General features: G+C 35.3%; 1 protein-coding gene across 1 annotated transcript in view; it reads left to right on the top strand.

Annotated features, from left to right (window-relative positions):
• Nucleotides 1-23,012, top strand: part of dgkb (diacylglycerol kinase, beta) — a 738,105-nt gene that overhangs the window by 335,953 nt on the left and 379,140 nt on the right. The window contains exons 18-19 of the mRNA XM_039736618.1: nucleotides 2,290-2,379; nucleotides 2,560-2,720. Of these exons, the coding sequence (XP_039592552.1) occupies nucleotides 2,290-2,379; nucleotides 2,560-2,720 (251 nt within the window). The remainder of the gene's footprint in view (nucleotides 1-2,289; nucleotides 2,380-2,559; nucleotides 2,721-23,012) is intronic.

Here is a 23,012-nt window from a genome sequence, read left to right on the forward strand (position 1 = left end):
GTAATCAACTTATAAACCAAGAAGGTGTCATCTGAGGTTGAAATATGGAATGTGTCCCCATTAGCATAGGAGGGCATGTTACTTAGCAGGTGCTAGCAATTCCTAACCATTTTTGTATGACAGAGAAAGCTCACTGAGTGCAGGCAAGAGGCTAAAAGACCAGAAATTGGACCAGATTGCCCATTTAAAACTGAGGCTAGTTTTTCCCACCTTGCTGATAGGTGGCAGTGCACATTTTCTGTCTATAAACAAGGGAACTTTGTTATCTATTTAAGAGAATACAGAGCTAAAATGGAAACCAATTCCTTTCGCAGCTACTTGGTTTGTAATGACACCATATACCTGTAAGAGGATGTCACCTGTGATCCCATAAACGATTCAAGGTTCTAGATGGAAATTAGATCATTTAAGGTTGCTTCAGGCCAGAGATCTTAGTCTGGAGTCGAGTCTCAATAGTTGGAAAAACGAAGAGCCATGTTTGTTCATTACAGAGAGACTTTAATTGATAAGAATGAATTATTTAGGCTTTCTGGGGAGATGGGAAAGCAGGGCTTTATATTTCAAAAAAAAAAAATCAAGAGAATCAGCTGTATCTTTCATTATTATCAAAAGTTACCTTTTCTTTCTGCTTAAAATAGAGAAACCTGCCCCAAGTTCAGAATACACAGTTTCTTTGCAAAACAACTTTAATTCCAACCTCTATTGTGAAAAATCTAACTTTTGGCAGCCTTAAATTCATTACTGTCATAATCTCACATAATTTGTTCTTTCACATTGACATCAGCATATTATATAATATGATATATAATAATATTTGAGTGTTGTGACATTTTGCATGCTTGCCCTTATAATTTTACAGTATTATTTTTAACACATACTAAGACAGAGTCCTAGCAGTTGCAATGACCTACCCAATGTTCCGGTTGAGTTACATAGTATATTGACCTTGAGTTTTATCTGCTCATGACCTCAACCTGCATGTGTCAAAGAAGCTTAAGTCTGGTATTTGAAAAAGTGTGGCATATTAGCTAAACCTTTTTTAATTAGCTGCAAATGCACTTATAGCTACTGTAAGATCTTCATCTATTCACACTGATTCTTATTTGCAAAGCACATTTTAGCACATATTTTTATCTAGAGTAAACAAGGTTGTGCCTGTGTTACAGTTTTATATGTCTAAGGTGTGCAAATAAGCCTTGTCTGAAAAAAAAGAAAAAAATCTATTTCAAGTTAAAACAGCTTTATCTTGATGAGCAATTAGGCATAATTGACAGTTAATATAGAGTACATATACAACCTATGACATCTGAATATTATTTTATTATGTTGAACTTTGTACTGATTTTCAAGAAAAAATATGATGTTTATGTCTTCTGGTTAAGTTTACAGTTACCTGTGTCTTTGTTTAAATAACAGACTCAAAACAGAGTCAAACTTTAAATTTGAATTCCTATGGTGTTTCCAAATTATGTTAGATTTTAGTTTGGAAACATGCTCTTCATCCCATGGCTTTGCTTTTTAGATAAACTGATGCTCCTTTTTACTTTTCTGGTGTTTTCTGGAGATACTTTGACACACTGCATTCATAATAAATGTTAACATATATACAAGGGACATTCAAAAAGTTTCTGCACTTTTATATTTTCATTGGAAACGGTGAAGGCAGGAGTAGTAATTAGGCAATAAAAAAGTAGGTACAATGTTGGGAAAATTGCATTACAAATGAAGTTGACTATGTACAAAAGTGATGTCATTTGTTTTTTGAAATTCTTAATAAACAGAGTTAAAAAAAAGTGGGAAACTTTTTGAACATCCCTCGCATATATTGGGTTGTGTTCATATATATGTATATACGAGTATATATATAACTGATTATATGTCTTTTACAATATTGAAAATTACACAGCTTTCAGACTACTTACAGTATTGGCAAAATTTTCAAACACTGTAAGGTTTTATTTTGTTTCTTATTTGACTGCCATCACTACATATACAATGCATGCTTGATGAAGTCATAGTTTGTAATGACTGACTGTAGTGTACGTACACTACAGAGCCTAATACAGTATATATAAAAATATATTCAGATATTGTAAAATAAAAATATATATTCTGAGATAAAGATTTATAGACTTTTGTCAAAAAAAAGTAATACAAGATTTGACACTAGGGTCAAAACACAAACTATTTTCACTCATGAGTATGGTTAACTGTCTATTTTTAACTTAAAAAATGTGGCAAACGGTGGGATTTGTTATAACAGGCACTGATAGCTACTTTGTTTCACAGATAAGGCGAATCTAAACAAACATCCTCCAGTATGTGTGCTGCCACTTGGGACGGGAAATGATTTAGCAAGGTGTCTCCGATGGGGTGGAGGTAAATATAGCAACCTTGTATGTCATGATGTTGAATATTTGTTTGTATTATCCAGGCTTAATGAAATGAAAGATTTGTATCTAACACTTTTTACTTATATTTTTAATTGTATACAGTTGTGTAGCTTGTTTGTTTCTTAATGTGTTTCTTCTATGAATTGTATCATTATTGTTGCATTAGGTTACGAGGGAGAAAATCTGCTCAAGATTCTGAAGGATATTGAAAACAGTACAGAAGTAATGTTGGACAGATGGAAGATAGATGTAATTCCCAATGATAAAGAAGAAAAGGGTGATCCTGTGCCTTATAGCATTATTAACAACTATTTTTCTATTGGAGTGGTAGGTTTTACAATTTTTTATTGACAAATTCAGTATTTTCCAGAAATCTAGCTGTTGTTTTGCTTACCCTTTCAAACTGTTGAATCACATCTGATGTTTTTTAATTATCCTATTTTATTATAAGAAAACAATCAAACAAACACTACTACACAGGAATGCTCCGATCAGGTTTTTTAAGGCCGATACCGATTTAATGTTACTTGATTGGCCAACTCAGATGTAGATTCCAATTTTTTTTTCTTTATCCCTTTAAAAAGCTTTGTACACTAATCTCCTGCATAACCAGACAAATAAGTTTGTTTAATTTTTACAACAGCTATATTTTAAATTTCTTTAATTGAACTATAGACCACAGGTGTCAACCTCTCATTTTTTATTAACAATATGAAATTCTGTAGGCTTATTGTTCAGTGAACATAAAATATTAAAGTAAATAATATTTCCTTAAAATACATAGTTTAACTAATAAAATATGTGCAAAAATATTTATCCATAATACATATGGCATAAAAGCTTCTCATAATTACAAGCTGCCATACTGTTTAGTTTTTTTCTGTAATGTACCTATCTGAAACAAGGATTAATTATAAACAGTAGTTTTCACCATTTCTCTGACAAATAAATAACTATAAACACTGCTTAAATGTATATAACGATGCACTTATATGTTTAATCATTTTAAATCATTAATTGCACTACAGCTTTTTACTGCTAAATAATACATTTACTATATTTATACAGGTGTGTTTTTTTCTGCAGTGTATCAGCTAGACATTCTTAACTCTTGTTAAGGTGTAATTATAAAATATGGATTACCATTTTAATTATATAGTACTTGTTTCTTACCAAATCTTATGCTGTATGACACATAACAAATAATAAACACAGTACAAGTGTTTTAAAAAAAGCCCATTGTTTATTAAGCACCAATTTCAAATTTATCTTTTCTTTCTCCAATTAAAAGTGTAAGGTGTTGTACTTTAAATAAGCATGCTGCCCAAATTCACGCAATGTTCATTTTAATTTAAAGGACAAAATCAAGGTGTGAATTCCTTAAAGTAGCTTTTTTGCCATTTGTCTAGCTACACAGGACACAATCTCTGATTACTTTTTTTTCCCCCAGTCTATTACACTACTTTCTTTAACATTAAGGCAGTTATACCAATCACCTCTCAATTCAATGATAAAACAGGCTTCCACTCACTGCTCTTTGTTTACACTAAAAAAAAAAAAGACGAGCGCTGCCTCAAATACCATAATACCTTGTGTAAAGGAGCATTACAATCAAATCACCACAAAGTTTAGAAAAGTAGGAGCTGAAAATACATATACTTCTCGTTCAACCATTATTTCTATCTATTTCCAAAGGTGAATAGTCAATAGTCTGTGAGCAATAGAAAAAATGCATTGAAGATAAGGGAAAGAAGTGTCTCTTTCCATGTTGTAATGTGAAATTATCAGAACTGATGTTGTTTCCACAGTGTTTTTTGGGCTTAAGCAAAAGGACTTAATTCAAACACAAATGTTAGGGCCCAAACCTAAATTTACACAGCTCCAAAAAGAGATATTCTGATTCCATTCTATAAAATGCCTTTTTGGTACCCAGAAAATGCAAAAATCTATATCAGATGCTGAAGTTGTTAATAATACTTCAAACAATCATTGATGGTTTGCCTATACTGTATATAGATATCTATCTTTAATAAATCCAGTTTGACCCTTTGACATTATTCTGTTCTATAAAACTTAAGGCAACTCTTTGACATCACTATTCAGTATTATTTTGTAAGATCCACATTCCAGATGGTCTTTATATTTTCTTTGGAAAGACAATAATGAACATCAGACAAAAAGTGTAGGATAGGATATTATTTCCTCTAGCTTCTTGAAAACATAGCAAACATTACCAGGGCTAATTTAGCTGACAGTTAACTTTATTAAAGTTTCAAATTTAGTGTCACATGTCTGGTAAAATCCTAATAACTATCTTTATGTAATAAGCCTCTTATCTGTTATGTGACCGTTTGAAAAAAAGTTAGTTGATTTACCATAAGAATGTTTCATCTGCAGTCAGTCCACATCGTGGCACTGTTTTCTTATGCTGTGCACTATGCTTATATTGGACTGTGTCAGACATTTAACTACTTCCTTTCCATAATATATTATTTTCCTAATCTAATGTTCTGTGCATTTTCCATTCCAGTATTCAACCTAATTAATGTATTCCATAAAAAACACTGCTCATCAAAGTATTTAACAAACCTGAACAAGATCTGTGTGCTGTTTATCTTGTTGCATATCTGAGGTGTCTCTCTGTGGGAAGTAGGTGAACTCTGCAGGCTGTTTGATTTAGGAGATGGGACAGAGCTTACTCCAAACACTAATAGTGTAATAGTGGCAATGAACATTAATACAATGCAAGTCAACATTATTACATTTAGATGGAAAAGGTATTTAAGAGTGCTAAAAACCACCTGACCCCAGTGGTTACAGGTTTTGTAAAAAAGATTACATTGTAAACTGGATGCTTGTTAAGTTTTATTTATCTTTATTTTCATGTCTTCATATGTTCTTATATAACTTTACATGTATGTAATAATATATTGAGGTGGAACAGTAGTTTGGTTTTGAATCATCTGCTCAAACTTTCTCCCAGTGTCTCAGCATGTTTTCTTGCTGGGACTCTGGTTTTCTTCCCATATCTCTGAAGATGTGCAGCCTATGTTAATTGGCCATTTCAAATTGGTTCCTGTGTGGATAGGTATGTGAGTTCACCCCACAATGAACTGGTGCCTCACACAGACTCTGGTATCCTTGCAGTCATGGTTTGGATTTAATGAATTAGAAAATTTAATGTTATGTTGATGGTGTGGACAGGGAAGTTTCAGAAGGAGTTTCTCTCCATAGGGATAACTGTCTTGTCTTAGTTTGGAGATACCACATCTCAGCCTGTGTCATCATGTCAATTTTTTTTACATAGATTTTAAGGAGGACTCTCTTTCAATAGGATAATTTTGGAGTAGACCTAAATTTTTTCTGGATAGGCCCAGTGGTCCCAAGTGGTATTTTCACATAGAGTAGTCATTAAAAAGAGCTTGGTTTAACAAAAGGTTGGAAAAACATTCTCTTCCAACATACCATACTGTGGAATTTTATATGAGCTGTGTTTTGCAGTGGTGAAAAAAGATGAAATGGTGGCCATGCCTAGAGGGAGCAATGCCTTAAATGTTTAGATGCACCAAACATTTTTAGTCAGCTGCAGGCAAAAGATAACTGAGGACATATCCAATAAATTTAGAGAGTTTAGACTTTGGTGGAAAATCTGTAAGGTTCACTGCAGGTAAGAAATTATGGTAGAGCTAGGGAGCACTGCTGTGCTACATGACTGATATTCGCAAGTATGTATATTCTGAAACAGACTAGTCATCTCAAAGTTACTTGTTTTTGCGTTTCAAATTAATCCTATATCTCCTATCTGCATATCATACATTGAAAGAGCAAGATGTAGCTTCACATGCTAAAATTAATAGGGAAATCATTTACTTTATATAGTGCCTTTAAAGAATGCACAATTCAGTTCAATGAACTAACAGATTGAAATTAATTTTATAATACTGCACAAATTATTATAATATGCTTAAATAATTGATTTAATATTTGCATTGTATGGACAGAAACTGCAGAATCTCTTTAAAGGAAATGTGTGTGTTATGTGGCATAAGAAAGAAGCAGTTAATTAATTTGCTTGCAATTGACTGGATTATAAGAATAAATCAGCTCAGCGCACAATTAAAATATAATGTCAGTTGGCAGAGTCATGGTGTTAGAAATGTTCTCCAAATCAAACCACTGATAAAATAACCTGACCTACTCTTTATTAGAGTCCTCCATGTTACACATCATACGACAATATAAATAAAGACAGTGTTCTTTCTACAGAACGCTCAATTATGAAGGTAGGAGAGAAATATGTAGAACGAGTAAAAAATATTCATGACTAATTAAGTAAAAAGCATAGACTTTACAAAGGTTATCTGACTATGAATATACACCTATTCTTCTTTCAAGTAAGACAATTAAAACTTAATGCATCATTGTAAATTGAATACCTTTATAGGTTACAGGTTAACTTTTCTTCAGACAATTGTTTTCATTAAACTAGTAATTCTTTTTTAAAGACAAAATAAGCCTTCCTTGTAAACATTATCTTCTTTTTTTCAGATATGCTTGTATTTGTAAATGAATGTTAGTGTAATGAAATGTACGTTGTGTAAGCTTTGCAGACTTTCTGCTAATTTTACTTTAAAAATGCCAGAGCTGTTCAACAGCACACTTTGCATTCCCTTAGGATAAAACAGATAGGGGAAGTCACCAGAGAGATAATTTGATACCTTGTTATTTAGAATATTTTGCTAATTCTTATCTACTGAATGTGTTAATAGCTCAATTATCCTTTTTGACTGCAAGAAAGGTAATGCCAGATGTCTATGGGTCTAAATAGGAGTCTGGCCAAAGCCTTTGTCAAGTGCTGGCATGATTTAGTTCAAATCAGAAATAATGCAAATAAAGATCTAAATTACAATGTTCATCTCTAATATCCTGGCATCTCTATGTACTGTAAGGGCTTAGGAATATTGTTTGCCTATATGTATTACATTAATCCTTTCATTTTTGTTGAGCATTGCATGATGCTTCAAGCTTCGTACACTGGTGTTTCCAGAAGAAAGTAAAAGATTTAGAACTATTCTCATCATAGTCTTTATTACAAAGCCAAAAATATTAAGGCAGTCATGCATTCTTATAGGGAAAGGAAACACAGTAATGATAATAATAGTAATAATAATAATCATCAGTAGCATAAAGGAATAAAGAGGATAAAAACCCAAAAGTGTACAAATTGCAGTCCTTTTTGCTTTTTTGATTTTTACAAAATGTCTAACTTAATTTTGCAGAAGGAATGCTATTTCCCATGGAAGAAAATTGCAATTGAATGATTTTAAATAACTCATAGTAAATGGAGAATGCACGCCATTAATAAAAAGATGGTAAAGACACATGCTAAGACAACTGAATCTAATTGTGAGGTATACGGTTTTTGGCAATATATGAGTATTTGCATGTTTCTGATATTGGCTGGTACAAAAATCACCATGAAGTGGCTCTTCTGAACATAACACAGCTGCTCGTTTGTTTAAAAGACAAATGTGCAGAACTGCAGCTGTCTGAAAGCGTAATAGATAAACTCCGGATGTGGGTCGTACCAGCTGGTACAAAGGTCATGAAAACTCTGCTTTATAGTTGTGATGATAGATTTGCAGCATATTTAAAATGAAGCTCATTCTTAAAAGACATTGAGCATATTGTGCTGTCTGAAGTCATGCTGGGGCTCACAAAATCACATATACAGTGGCTTATAAGGCATAATACTTGTCAATCCATTTGGTGTTCAGATTTATTTTTAAGCACTGACCACTCTAAAAAGCATTGTTAAAATCTGAGGCGTAAATGTGACTAGCAACACATTGCCTATCAAATGCTTCAACTTACTTTTCACCTATCGTGACATCTTTATCATTTTAAACAACATATCAGTCATCAATCCATGTTATAGTTTCATCTATTCTGGTCGGTCTTTAGTATAAACAGAAGGTCAGTGCTGCAGTAGGTGTAAAACTTGAATGCACACTGGAATTGATGGTCCAATAACTCAACAATCATATTAATGTTTATATTAGGTGAATAGTGTGTATTAAAAGGTAAACAAAAAATATTGAAAGTATAGCAAATTATCAGCTGTACTGTATATCACCTAATGCTTTACAAATTTGAAACAGTAGCTAAGTGATACAATTACTTAACTCTATAGAAGCTGTGTGTGTCTGTGTGTGTGTGTGTGGTTTGGACCTGTGATGGCCTTGTACAGCATTCCTTCCTGCAATATGGCAAGTGCTGCTGAAATAAAATCTGGGCCCTTAGGATCACATATTGGATTAAGTTGACTCGAGAATGCTTGATTAAATGTGTAATATTTAAACTATCATTATTTGTGGGAAAGAAAAACGCAAAATGGTAAAATCTATATGAGGCAATCTACTGTCTTTCAAGAAATAACTAGATTAGACTGTTGCATTAGTGACTTGCTGTCAAAATACCAATCTATGTCACATTAGAAGGCTGGCGTCCTTCAACATCTGCAATATGGTTGTGGCGAGCGCCGTCTTCTACGCAGTGGTGTGCTGGGGAGGCAGCATAAAGAAGAGGGACACCTCACGCCTTGACAAACTGGTGAGGAAGGCAGGCTCTATTGTAGGCAAGGAGCTGGACAGTTCAACATCTGTGGCAGAGCGACGGGCACTGAGCAGGCTCCTCTCAATCATGGAGAATCCACTGCATTCACTGAACAGGATCATCTCCAGACAGAGGAGCAGCTTCAGCGACAGACTGCAGGAGATCGTTCCTCCCCCACACTATACGACTCTTCAATTCCACCCGGGGGGGTAAACGTTAACATTATACAGTACAAACTTGTTGTCTGTTTTACCTGCATTTTTATCACTCTTTAATTTAATGGTGTTTTTAATCAGTATGCTGCTGCTGGAGTATGTGAATTTCCCGTTGGGATTAATAAAGTATCTATCTATCTATCTATCTATCTATCTATCTATCTATCTATCTATCTATCTATCTATCTATCTATCTATCTATCTATCTATCTATCAATAATTTGATTGTTTTGACCTGTATAGAAAGGCAATAAAGGAATAACTATTAATTGACACCCATTCACCAGGAGGCTGGTTTGCATAGTGTGTGGACCTTTGCTGGATGGAATACTAAGTTAAAGATATTTAAAAGATATGTTAAAGGGGCAATTATGCTGCAAAGGCAAAATGTCAGTATTGAAAAGATTAACATTATTCTTACATTACAGTTTAAACACAAAGGATAAAACAACCAAAGTGAAGCATAGGAATTTAGAAATTTTCATCAACCTGACTGTATGTCTTTCACCCAAATAGACTCCTATGGTCATTTTTGGAAACCCAAGCATGTGGACAATATGGAGTTCACTCATTATGAAGCAAATAAAATTTCAAAGTAAATTCAGGAAAAGACTTCACAATAATCATATTAATAGTGAAAACATGTAAACATATTTAACAATAAAAATAGAAATGTATCAGAAAAAATAAAATTATTTGAAGGAAATGAACAATTAGCAATAGTTAAACATGACACTCAGTTTTTTAGTCATTAGGAAATAAAAAAGGTTTTGTCTATTTTTTTAATAGTTTGTGATTTTTCTGTGTATTGTATCAGTTATGTATACTGTATATTGACATGTATCATGATGCTGGATAATTAGCAAATAAATATCTGAAGAGGTCACTTTGCCAGTAATGTTTTCTTATACTATATTACATTTCATGAAGTTGTAACAGAGAGAAAGGTCTTTGGTGGTTAATTTTATAAACACATATCCATCTATTATTCTAAACTCACTTTTTCTGTTACATGGTTTGACAAGGCAGGAGTCAACACTTTATGGGACACAGAAGCACAGTCATGTTCACACTAACATTTGACCATAATGGTCTGTGTTAGACTAGATGATTATCTTAACGTGGAATTTTTTGGAAAATGTAAAGTCATTAGAGTTCCTGAAAAAGAAATTCTACACAGACATAAGGAAGATATGCAGGAATTCAAATTCTGATCATGGAACTGTAAAATGATGCAATAAATTGAGACTGGGCTCTCTGCCTGAGCTTGCCATGCCTCATATCTCACCAGGGATTGAATATTATCCTTCACACTCATAGCACTTTATGTGGACTGGACACGGCCACCACTTAACCAGCTGAGATGTCATATTTTTATCTGTTATTTTGCATTTACTCATGTCAATAGAATTATTAAATAAAATATAATTTATTTTTAAAAGAATATAAAAATGTTAAAGAATACAGCATTAAACATATATATAATATATTCACTTCCCTGGTGTCTTCATTTGCAAAGGAACTGAAATTTTCTCAGTACCACATTGCAGAAAATAACAAGGAAATATGCAGAGATCATTTGCAATCACACTGAGACCACCTACACGGTTAGCTGATTTGATGCAAATTTAAATGCCAATCAAGTTGTTTTGGATGTTAAATATGAAGTAAAGTTCAGCAAACCCAATATGTGCATACAGTTAATCTGTAAATATAACTAATATAAATAATGTGATAAAAATGTAAAAGGGTAAAAATTTTGAAACAGATATCGGACCTGTAGTAGTGTATTTATCAGGATATTTTAAAGGGGCAATTTTGCTGCAAAGGCAAAATGTCAGTATTGAAAAGATTAATATTATTCTTATGTTACAGTTTGTCTATTCAGTGTAAGCTTTACTCTCAACGTCTATGTAAACATATACATCATTCAGGCTATAATAAAAAAATCACACCCAGTTTTCTAGTTATTCCTACCAAAATTAATGATATGCTGAAATAAATAGAGTTAGTGAACTTCAGCCTGAGTCTCCCTAGTGACAAAATTACTGCTATAAAAGTGAGATATTGTAGCTCCTCCAGAAAGATAATTCATGATAAATACATTTCTTTTGGTTTGAACATCTGCAGTCATCCATCCATTTTCTGACCCCGTTTTTAATTTTTCCAAGTGCAGTGCTAAAGGGAGACATCTTGTCCAAGCTGCAACAGACGGCACAGCATCTAATGGTACACAGAATAACAGTCCGTCAAAGTGCATAGTAATGCATTCATCCACACTATTTTAAAATCTACTCAACAACATGTCTTTGAAGTTGAGGAAGAAACCACAGTCCACAGGGGAAATCCAAGCTATCACTGCAAGAGCACAAGTACTATGAGACATAAATATGAATCCGTGGACCACTGTGCTATCAGTAAGACCACCAGGAAACTTTTTCCACAGAATACAAATAATTTGGTAATATTTTGTTTGTTTAAAAAGACTAAGTGCAGCTGTCCTTTATCTAAAAAAAGGATGGCTTTATGCTTTTGTTAACAATAATATTAAAAACTGAAGGCTTGGTTAATTTAAGTAGTATGTACCCCCTTAGAATAGTACTATGGAGCATCTTAGATTTATTATTATTTCCATTATCTGCTGATGATTCGCATTAAAGTAAGCTGAATTCTTAGTACTATTCACATTAACCCCAGTTTTTCATAGCTGTACGTAATATATCCTCATAATTACATGTTGTGATATAGAAAAAAGTACTGGTTAGGAGAAAAACACATTTATTATTAATGCACCTTTTGGGACCAGCGCCTTAAAAATGACAGGCTTGATCGGTGCACCTAAGTAATACTACACATAGTTCAAATTAAAATATTACTGACAATATCTTACTTTTTAAAAGGAAATGGTTACAAAATGGCATTAAAATAGATGAAGAAAAAAGTATGGGTGAGGGCAAGTTTTCTGACAATGCTTTTATGGAGAACTAGCTGTGCTACTCGTCTAAGACATGTTGAAATCTAAGCAATCAATCGACACATCATACAATGCACATGTCTCTGTTATTGGCCATTTGGTATGTGATTCATAAAAGCAGTGTTATTGTTTGTGATGTAGTGCCTATTGGAATGTCAAATGCAATGCATTTTATTACTAAAAATGTTTCTGGTGCACCATCTTTTGGAATGATAGAGATAAAGCAACTGAGAGACATGCACTTACCATTTTATCGAGATGGATGTAGGAATACAAACAAAAGCTTTAGAATAAACTGTGGCGTTAGAGTATATTTGCTTTCAAAAGGTCTCTGAACAAAATTACAACTCAATCTGTACTGCATTATTTCTAGTTTCCACCATGCCAGCTATAGTGGAGTTTTGTTGCCCTGTGAGCTCAGGTTTATTGCAATCTGCCACAAGATGTAGAATTTTTGTCTGAGGATTTCATCAGCAGAAGGGGTTGGGCTTTCCTGTGTGTATCCAGATATACAAAATAGATATATAGTGCCTATTTCACCAGTCCTGGTTTCTATAGTAATTCAGTTACTGTATTTATTTCAAATGTATATTAAATAGAATACTCATTACACCAACCTCATGGGTAAATACTGATTTATCATAATTAAAGTGTTCTGACCCATATAATATGTATGTGGAGTTTGTATAGTATGTCCTTGTAGGATCTCCTACAGGTGCTCATTTTTCTCCCTACGTTTTAAAGACAAACGTGTTAGTTTATTTGTAAAACGATAGTGTGACCAGTGTGAGTGTGTGGCCAAGTGTACCCTACAGTGGACTGGTGACCAGGATTGGTTCTTGCTTTGTATTGTGGTGCTGTCAGGATAGACTGTTGCCCCAATGACTTGTTTACCACAGGTTTAGAAATAAGATGGATCTGTTCTCTTAATAATCTTTCTTTCACAATTGCAATTCTTGGCACATTCTATCTCTTGAATAACACATGACTTTAAAAAATGCACTTAACATGTTATTGATTTACCATTGACATTATTTATGGACTTAATAAAGTTAATACAGTCGTATTAAGTTATAAATTGTATTTAAACATAACTTTTAATGCTATAAGTAATAGAAAAAAAAATCCTAAGACAATAAAGAACCAGGCCTTTCCAATCACGTTCAGTGGCTTAACAAGGTACAATATTGTCTTTCAGTAATTTTTTGATAATCACAGTTATACACCTGGACTATATAAACATTGCTGTACAAGTATATGAGTGCAAGAAGGTGAGGTAACTATATTTAATAATAAAAAGATTATCTTTAAATTATTGACGCAATAAGTGCCTTTTGCAAGCCCTAACTGTATAGTCATTAGATATTTTCTATAAAGAAATGATATGTTATGATGTTGCGATAAACTCACACAAATTATTAATGTTTACATATGAAAAAATCTGATTAAAGGATTGGAGGAAAGCACTTAATTTCAAAAGCTGTCACATACAGTAGGTGAGCCACAATGATTCAGTCTACCAGTTTGCATCTAATTATTACCTTTTTGAGCGATGTACAGGATACATTTCAGTATCTATAGATAAAAGTTTGGATCAAGCATGTTATACATTACAGAATTTAAAATAGTGTAGTTAAAAAGATTCTGAAGAAGCAATATTATGTTGGTGATAAATGGGTTGACATAACCCTCTTATTAATGCACCAATTTCTATTGCAGAAATTATTTTTAGAAGGACTTAAAACAAAGTTGTAAATAATATTGTTTTATCTAGTACAATATTTTAGGCAAACCTTCAAACTGTCAACTTGTGTCAAAATTCTCCATGCCAAACTGATATTTGAGTGAATGAGTTATAAGGATGGTATTCCATCATTTTATTTTATTTTTAATATTAGAACAGGGGCAGCATGGTGGTGCAGTGGGTAGCGCTGCTGCCTCGCAGTTACGAGACCCGGGTTCGCTTTCCGGGTCCTCCCTGCATGGAGTTTGCATGTTCTCCCCATGTCTGCGTGGGTTTCCTCCGGGTGCTCCTCCCACAGTCCAAAAACAAGCAAGTTAGGTGCATTGGCGATTCTAAATTCTCCCTAGTGTGTGCTTGGTGTGTTGGTGTGTGTGTGTATGCCCTGCGGTGGGCTGGCGCCCTGCCTGGGGTTTGTTTCCTGCCTTGTGCCCTGTGTTGGCTGGGATTGTAGTTAGGATATAGCGGGTTAGATAATGAATGGATGGATATTAGAACACATATACACAGTGCATCCCTTCCAAAAATTCAGCATTTTCAGATACTAACCCAAAATTGCAAGTCCGTTTAATAAAATTACACTTTGCCAGCAACCACCCAGTATCTTATAAACGGAGCTATGTTTCAGAAGAGTCCAAACCCATTGTAATACGAAGGAGAAATTCAAAAATTCAAACGGATACTCAGAAACATTCATTAATCGAAGCTTACACAGAAGACGCCAAAAAACTCAGCAACAATCGACTTGAATCAGAACCCCCACCCCACTTGATACTCAGTTCCTTATCACCACAAGGTGTTTGAAGGTGTAGCACGTATCCTGGCTAGGTCAGGCATCAGAATAGCACACAAACCCACGAACAATCTACGCACAGTCCTCTTTAATGCTAAAAACAAGAAATCGACAGCAGAAACACGAAACGCAGTTTATAGCATTCCATGCAGTTCTTGCCCAGCAGTATACATAGGACAAACATCAAAAAGAATCACAACATGTATACAGGAACATCGCAACGCCGTCAGAAGAAAGAACTCACGATCGCTGATCTATACGCATACTAAATCAACAGGACATATATTATACTTGGACAATGTACACGTAAGATTTAAGGCCAGTACTAAAAGTCCCAGAGAGCTGGCTGAATCTTGGCTATCAAGTGAGAACGCCATCAACAGACACTTGGACATAAATCCAGCATATGCAAACTTAAGAAGAACATATTCATAATAAATCAAACTTTACAACCAATACCCCCCTCCTAATCACACTGACATAGTGTCCCCCATCTCCCCGCCCTCCCTCCTACCAACCCCACTCCTCCCACGTAATGTTTTCTATATATTGCCTTTGATTCTTGTAAGTCTAAGCATTATCCTCTGATGAAGGTCCCTAGCAGGGGCTGAAAGCTCAGGAATAAAAAACTACTTTATGATACGTGAATTATTTTCTCCCTTTGTGGATCTCCAGCTGCAAATATACAAACCGTATTATATATATATATATATAGGATGTGGCAGACATGGACCCCGGCCGGGATGCCCCTTCACTCTATATTCAGGGGGAGCAGCCCTGGACGGTGCAATACCTCCCCCTGGACGCTAGATGGCCACCCTCCTGGGTTAGAGCGGTGCCTCGGTTTCCCGCAGGGCTCCATGGGAATTGAAGTTGGGTGCAGCCCTGTTGGGTCCCGCAGGCACCACCAGGGGGTGCTGCAGCTGGAACTCCTGAGCCCGTATGGGCAGCGTATTTGCCTCAACCAGCGATCAACCACCTGGAGCACTTCTGGGTGGACTATAAAAGGGCCCAGCAACCACCACTCAATGGCCAAAGTCGGGAGGAGGAGGACAAAGCTTGACAGAGGATTGGAGGAAAAGTTTGTTTTGAGTGCTTGAAGAGTGTGTTGTGCTTGTGCGGGTCACAGGGAAGATGTGCCCCACAGGTAAAGAAAGTAAAAACTTCTTTTGTTTAATACGTGCTTCCGGGTGTGAGTCTGTGTTGAGTCAGGTGCCTATGTAGCGCCTTTTACTATACATATATATATATATGTATATATATATATATATATATATATATATATATATATATATATATATATATATATACACAAGCACAGGGAACTTCAGGTACTGTACTACAGCTTGCTTGAAGAAGGAGCTAGAGCTGCCTCACAAGCTTGCATTTTGTAATCCATTCAGTAAGCCAATAAAGGTGTATTCTTGTTTCACTTATTATTGCACCTAGGTAATAGGAAACATATGCATACACAGTGGTAATGAACAATTTGAATTGCATGAGGTACACATAACTTAATAGTGGTATAGAGTGACCTTCAAATTCAATAATATGTTTTAACCCACTGGTAAGCTATTAGTGGATACGATGTTGAAGGACGAACCACAAGGTCATCTTCATTCCTTCCAAAAGTTTTCATGCAATTCCTAAAGATTTGAATACAATATCAAGAATCTCCCAGTGTATTATTATAACAACGTTTTTCTGTAGTATAATAATTTCACCATCTCCTTAAAACACAACAAAGCCTTACTTTTAGAACTAAGCACACTTTCATCATTAGCTTAACCTGTTAGGTCCCTTTTTTGTCCATGACATGATGCAGCTGAATGTGATTGCTAATGGTGTTCTATCTTTTTTACTGAAAGGATTATGGACTGGAAGAACGATCTTGGGCTTCATACAAAATTTTTCATTCTCCAGTTCTTATACTTCTAACTCAAATGAATTTTCCAAATTATCCAGAATCTTGTGTCCAAAGTCAGTGCTTTGGTATAGGAGATCTTGCCAGTTAAAACCCCTGTTTTGGACTAAGTAAATTAGAAAATGACCGACTGACTGTATATCTTTAAAATTTGTTTAACCTTTTAATTTTGTTAGTCTTTGAAGGGTTGTGTGAACTGAGAGCCAGTGCTTCACATAAAAATAAAGACTGCCTAATTTTGAAAAAGTAAAACTAAATATTCATGGTTAGGACTTTTAGTTGTCCTAGGACTTTTCTGGTTTTGTCCTATAGAACTCTACCAGTTCATTGGTGACAAATAACGTACTGTGTGAACCTATGCAAATCATTTCTTAAATCAAAAGTAAAAATTTGCAATAATAAACAAGGTTTTGGTCATTTGTTTTTTAGTACTGACTTATTAAATAGTCTGTTATGATAAAGCGTGAATAAAGATACTGTATTGCCCCTACAGTATTTAATTTTTTTTCTGTTAAATTTTGTTTTTGCTTACCCATTTTGCTTTGTTACCCATTTATTTAGGCAGCCTTCCCTATCTGAAACTTGAATAACAGCGGTTCTCTCCGATTTATATTTTGATCCTTCAAGTGAGAACAACATGATTATCCCTTAAATAATTATCTTCCATTGCTAAAAAGACACTGTTTTTCATGCAGATGAAACTCATTAGTAGTAAAATGATATGATTAATGCAAGCTAGAAAAGTGGGTTACAATTAGATGGGTCAAAAAAAAAGAAAAACAGTCTAAAGGCAGACAGCATTTACCTGAAATTCATGCTTCTTCAACGTATTATAGTAACTACCAGTTGTTTGCTGAACTGCTTCCAAAACCTATGTCAAAAAATGTTCATGTATAAGAGAGCAATAGGTGAAAACAATATTATTTCATGATGAAAGGATTTTGTAAAAGGTTGAAAAATGCAAGGTAATACATAAGCACAAAATTAGAAGGTTAAGTCAAATAAAAATTATTTTTAATATCTACAGTAAATCCTGGTTTATCCCCGTTCCAGACTCTACCGCGATAAATGAATTACCGCGAAGTAGGATTATTTATTTATAAATCGAATATTTCGCAGTTAGAGTATAGAAAACCTGTTTACGACCTTTTGAATACATTTTTTTAACATTATTAGAACCCTCTAGACATGAAATAACACCCTTAAGTCAAAAGTTTAAACTGTGCTCCATGACAAGAAAGAGATGACAGTTCCGTCTCACAATTAAAAGAATGCAAACATATCTTCCTCTTCAAAGGAGTGCGCATCAGGAGCAGAGAATGTCAGAGAGAGAGAAAGACAGAGAGAGAAAAGCAAACAATCAAAAATCAATAGGGCTGTTCGGGCTTTTAAGTATGCGAAGCACCACCGGAGAAAGCAGCTGCAAGGAAGGGAGCAATGTGAAGGTAGTCTTTCAGCATTTCTTAGAGGAGTGTCTGTATCCCCTAGGCCAGTGTGTGAACAGCCATTCTGCTCACACCCCCTCCGTCAGGAGCAGAGAATGTCGGAGAAAGTGAGAGAAAGAGAAAAAGCAATCAATCAAAAATCAATACGTGCTGATCGGGCTTTCAAGTATGCAAAGCACTGCGCAGGAAGCATATTGTATATCACTGAGGAGTTTTCTAATATGTAATATGTGCTCTGATTGGGTAGCTTCTCAGCCATCCACCAATAGCATCCCTTGTATGAATTCAACTGGGCAAACCAACTGAGGAAGCATGTACCATAAATTAAAAGACCCATTTTCAGCAGAAATCCGCGAACCAGCGAAACATCTGTGATATATATTTAGATATGCTTACATTTAAAATCCGAGATGGAGTGAAGCCGCAAAAGTCAAAGCACGATATAGCGAGGGATCACTGTATATATATTTTCCTTGAAATTCACTACACAATATTTTTGGTAGCCCTAATAAAGCTGAAACCAAATATCATTATTTTTCAGAATTAAGAACCCTGTTAAATCTTTCAGTTATAATATTCTATATCTGACAAAACTGTATTAATTGCAGTCAAATGACAATTTTGCTAATATACATCTAGGGCCATTTCAGTCTTGTACTGTTTATCACTTTAGTTAGTGAGAAAAATGACCTTAATTCAATCTTTTCCCACTCAACAAACCAATAACAAAGTGCCCAGTCCTTCCTTTATAATTGATGTCAGGATTAGCCAACTGCTTTTTCTCTGCAGCAGCTTTTTCCTGTGCCAGCAATTGTCTGATCCATAGCAGAAAACCCTATTGCCTATGGTGTGGCCGCAAACAAAAAGTTACAGCAACCATTCTACTCTTAGGGGTAATCCATTGCACGACATTAGCAACAGAAGACAGATTGTAACAGAGTTTGGCTTGGATGCTGAATTGAGTCAACCTCACTAAAGGATTGAAAAATGAAAAAGCAGGACAGACAGAACAGAAAAGCAGCACATTCATTTGCTGAAATAAAGAGCTAATCAGCTGCAGTACAGCACGTAGTGCAACAAAAGCCAAGTCAGAGAAAACCATCTAGACACAGAAACACAACTCATGCTCATCATCCTTCTGTGTTTACATGTACCAATGAAAATCTCTCTGTGGGTCTGTAAGACCTGAGGACAAAACACCGTATCCACCCATTGAAGAACTGAATAAAACTAAGTGCTTTACTCTTATAAATTTGTCTGAAATTAACATTGCTTGTAACTATGGTAAAGTTAATGAACATATTAGCATGTGTGCAGTATTTACACAAACAAAGGGGGTGTATCTTCACACAAGGTCTGATGGCAAGCTGTTCAGCCTTTCATGCCTAAAACAAAGACCAAAGTCCAGCAGGTCCTTATGATGCTAATGATGCTATACTTACCACCCACTCATAAGAGCAACTGTAGAGACTGACGGATCAGTACTCCAGTGCATTTCAGGACTGACCTTATCATCAGTCTACCCACTGTTGTTTCAGTACAGACTTCACTAGATTGGCCACATCCACCAGATGTCTGACTGAAGGATCCTCAAGCATCTCATGTACGGTAAGCTTGCTGATGGCACTAGGGCACAAAGCCACCTCCACCTCTGGTTTAAGGATGTCTACAAGCATGATATGAAGTCCATTGTCACTGATATCAACAGCTGGGAGGAATATAGCAGTAACCACTAGTTACCAAAGACTAGCCATGCTGAATCAAGTTGCAGCAGAGAAGACAGTAATCCTGGGGACAAACCAAGGCAGCAGTAATGCTTTGTTTAATCAATGCCAGAGGGACTGGCACTCACAAATCAGCTCTTCAGCCACACCAAAAACTATAATATCATCACCTCATGTTTCTCTAAGTGTGCATATGCCATGGTCTCTCTCGAGACCTATGGATGCCTAATACTATTACAGTATTTATACTGTAGTTGTTTGTGTTGCTTGAATTTAAAGTAGTAATCTGTGATGAGTACGTTTTAGCATTTATACATTTCTTCTCCTGCATTTGATAGGAAAACTAAACTTGCAAGTGCACCTTCCTTTAATTCATAGAAGATGTTGGTGCATAGGCATGCAGCAGCTTCAAAAGAAAAGCTGTTGGGGGGAAACAAGCCCAAACAAGCTGTGAAAAGAATCAATGCCACTTTAAAATAAGCGGCTGGAAACTTATAGAATGAAGAAAAGTTTAGACAAGAAATCTTACAAAAATCTTTAAAAACCATGTTTCCTTGCCAATTCTTTATGCAAGAATTTAGACAAGAATTAAGGATGGGAGATATACCTCAGAAGGGAAGAGAAAACCAAAGTAACATAGGTGTATGTTTTATGTTGTACTTTGTTTCTTGGCATCTGTATATACCTGCATATATCCATCCTCTACTATTCTTATGTTATCAATAAAGTTTATTTTATTGCAGTTAGCATCTTTAGAATATTTGTTGAGAAATAGACTTTCCCCGTGTTGATTTGTGAGAAAGTTGATTTGTGTCCACTTTTGCCTGTGTTCAGAAGCTGAAACTGATATTCTTCGGTTGATTTGGCATCCCAAATTGAATGTAAAATGTAAATGTCCCACAGCATGCATTTGTCCATTATCCTTGGGTAGACTGAAAGCATCCTCTTTGGGTCCTTGAAACTTACCATCCCTCTTTAAGCCTGAATATGGTATAGCGGGTCCGCGGCTTCAAAAAAAATAGGGCCTGATTTATATCCATAAAACCGTGTCACTTTCCGTGGGTGCGACTGCACAATCGTGGGGAGTTAATGAGGTAGCTGGGGTGAGTCACACCTGCACGTGCGGGTGCAATCGTTCTCAATTGCTTCATTGGCTTCCTGCGGCAGGTGATTATGGTGCTGCGCCCATGGAGACGAGTGTGTATATATACTGGCAGGCACAAAAGGAGAGAGGAGGGGAATCAAATAAAAGGAAAGAGATAGAAAGAAAAGAGGTTAAAAGACGTGAAAGGCAGTCTTGGAAGGACGATCTGGCCACATGGACGGAGGAGGCAGTATGAGTTGGGGCCCCACAAAGGAGCGTTGTCTATGGCGCTCTAGGGGCTAGTCCACCCCAATGAATATTCGGGTGGAGTGTGATGAGCAAGGCAGGTGCCCTCCCTAGGCTTCCGAGGTGCGACCAAGTGAGCGCAAAGGAAGACTGGAGGAAAGCCAACCTTGGATGGTCTGGCTGCGATGTCTGGAGGCAGCCAAGATGGCAACGTCTTTTTTCTTTTTGCTGCAATCGGGAGCTGCAAAAATGTAACTTTTTTTTCTCTAATATGAACTGTTACCGTTTTTTTGTGTCTGCCATTTCTATAGGAGGGTGACAATGAGTTAAATCCCAATGGATGTTTTTCAAATGTTGACAAGCAATAAGCAAAAGATATCACTGAAAACCACCAAAAACAAAAACAGCAAAAAACAGTACAAGCAAAGTTCAAAGAAAGAATTTTTTTTTACAATGTTTCTGTTTGGGATCGTTGTGCACAACTGAGCTGAGACCACAGAACTGCTCTGTGGATGATTCATTCAGGCATTCAAGGTCTTTTGAACACTTCGTTATAATGAAAGTATCTGTTGAATGTACTTTGTAGTAATGAGATTTCTATAGACTAGTGTCATATAGGGAAACTGCCGGGACCATAAAAATACTTTGTTGTAATGAAAATGTCGCTGTAGATATTTGTTGTAACGGAATTTTACCTGTATATTATTACATGAATCTTGTATTACAAGTTTCTAATCTGTTCTATACCAGAGCTATGCACATAAACTATTAAATTTAGTACTTCTCAGGCTTATAAATTGTGTAAGTTTTTCTTACTTGTCCCACCCTATCAGTGCTAAAGGTCAGTTTTAAGTAGTCACCCAAAAAATATCCTCAAGCTGGTAACAACTACCTCAAGCTATTCCTCTATCTTGTCTCCTGCATGTTCTTTGAGTAGGTGGACAGTCCTAGTGCAAAATGTTGCTTTCTACATTCAAATAGAGAAAAACAGGCAATTTTATAGCGAAAGAGGAGAAAGATACTTTTTTGTTTCAGAGTGAAACTGGCAGGCCATTAGCAACTTCAGAGGCTATTCAGGAGGTACTCTTATTTCCTGGCTCAAGAAGGCATGCATCATTTATTTTAACAATGTTTAGCTCAGTGATTACAGACAAATAGGCATTCTTTAATATGAATAAAACTAAGACAAGTAATCCAGCATTCACCACTGGCCAGCACCTTCATCGCTGCCTGCACATCTCACTAACAACCTATTAGTCTGATTTCTTCTGATTTGTCTCCTTCAGCAATTTGAAAAAAAAAAAAATGATGGCCTTTCAACTGGTATTATTTTCATAATTTCACTCCTACTTAGAACTAATTGAATAGCCCTGCATTACACCATAAAAATCAGATATAATTTTGCAGATATAGTGTTTGACTGGTAACAGCAAACCTGTGTGGTATGAATTAACATACTGTGCCTGGAATGAGAGCGAGACAAACATTTTAAACAAAAGTTGTATTTTTTTAAATAAAATTTGAGTTGGTAGAGTATACTTTTCTTCAAAATGGCAGTTTAAAATCAGTTTAAAGATTTAAGATTTATGAATCTTGAAAACACTTGAATATATAAATATTTCTTTAATAAAGATTTAATAATAACTAATATTAAAGATTGGGAATGATGTATTTTAGTAAATTCAGTAAATGTATTGATTACTTTCAGAAGTGGCTTTAAGTAATGTATTAAAAATGTACTTGAAATTAGGTCTTTGGGGAAGGTAGTAGACACATTTTAAAACAATACATTTTCCTCTAATGTCACTCATTTATATTTTAAAATTGTAAAGCTAACAGCTGACTTTGTTTGATGCTA

This window comes from Polypterus senegalus, chromosome 15 (genome assembly GCF_016835505.1).
Source record: "Polypterus senegalus isolate Bchr_013 chromosome 15, ASM1683550v1, whole genome shotgun sequence".
Classification (NCBI taxonomy): domain Eukaryota; kingdom Metazoa; phylum Chordata; class Cladistia; order Polypteriformes; family Polypteridae; genus Polypterus; species Polypterus senegalus.